The sequence below is a fragment of the Cherax quadricarinatus genome, chromosome 82 (assembly GCF_038502225.1).
Source record: "Cherax quadricarinatus isolate ZL_2023a chromosome 82, ASM3850222v1, whole genome shotgun sequence".
In the NCBI taxonomy this organism is placed as follows: domain Eukaryota; kingdom Metazoa; phylum Arthropoda; class Malacostraca; order Decapoda; family Parastacidae; genus Cherax; species Cherax quadricarinatus.
In genome coordinates, this window is record NC_091373.1 from 4920932 (window position 1) to 4921650 (window position 719).

Sequence of the window (719 nt, forward strand, 5' to 3'; positions counted from 1 at the left end):
GGTTTCAGGGAAGGGAAATCTCGTGTCACGAACCTGCTAGTTTTACGGAAAGGTGACGAAAGTAAGACAAGAGAGAGAGAGGGGTGGGTGGACTGCATTTTCTTGGACTGTAAGAAGGCTTTCGACACAATTCCACACAAGAAATTAGTGCAACAGCTAGAGGAGCAGGCAGGTATAACAGGAAAGGCGTGACGAGGTGTCAGAGTGGGCACCTGTGACGAGCGGGGTCCCACAAGGGTCAGTCTTAGGACCAGTGCTCTTTCTAGTATATGTGAATGACATGACGAAAAGGATAGACTTAGAATTGTCTCTGTCTGCAGATAATGTGAAGCTAATGCGGATAATTCAAGTGGATGGGGATCAGGTAGGACTACAAATGCATCTGGACAGGCCGCAAGCCTGGTCCAACAACTGGCTCCTGGGGTTTAACCCCACCAAAGTCATTAAGCTTGGAGAAGGTCAAAAAAAGACCGCATACAGAGTACAGTCTAGGGGGTCAGAAACTGCACACCTCACTCAATGATAAAGGTCTTGGGGTGAGTATAACACCGAGCACATCTCCTGAGGCGCACATTAACCAAATAACTGCTGCAACATATGGGTGCCTGGCAAACCCAAGAACAGCGTTTCGACATCTCAGTAACGAGTCATTCACGACTGTACTCCGTGGATGTCAGGCACATATTGGAGTATGCAGCACCAGCATGAAACCCATACCT

General features: G+C 48.3%; 1 protein-coding gene across 1 annotated transcript in view; it reads left to right on the forward strand.

Annotated features, from left to right (window-relative positions):
• The first annotated feature begins 280 nt into the window (after positions 1-280).
• Positions 281-719, forward strand: part of LOC128702870 (uncharacterized) — a 56095-nt gene continuing 55656 nt past the window's right edge. Inside the window, exon 1 of the mRNA XM_070102640.1 lies at positions 281-364. Coding sequence (XP_069958741.1) covers positions 281-364 — 84 coding nt within the window. The remainder of the gene's footprint in view (positions 365-719) is intronic.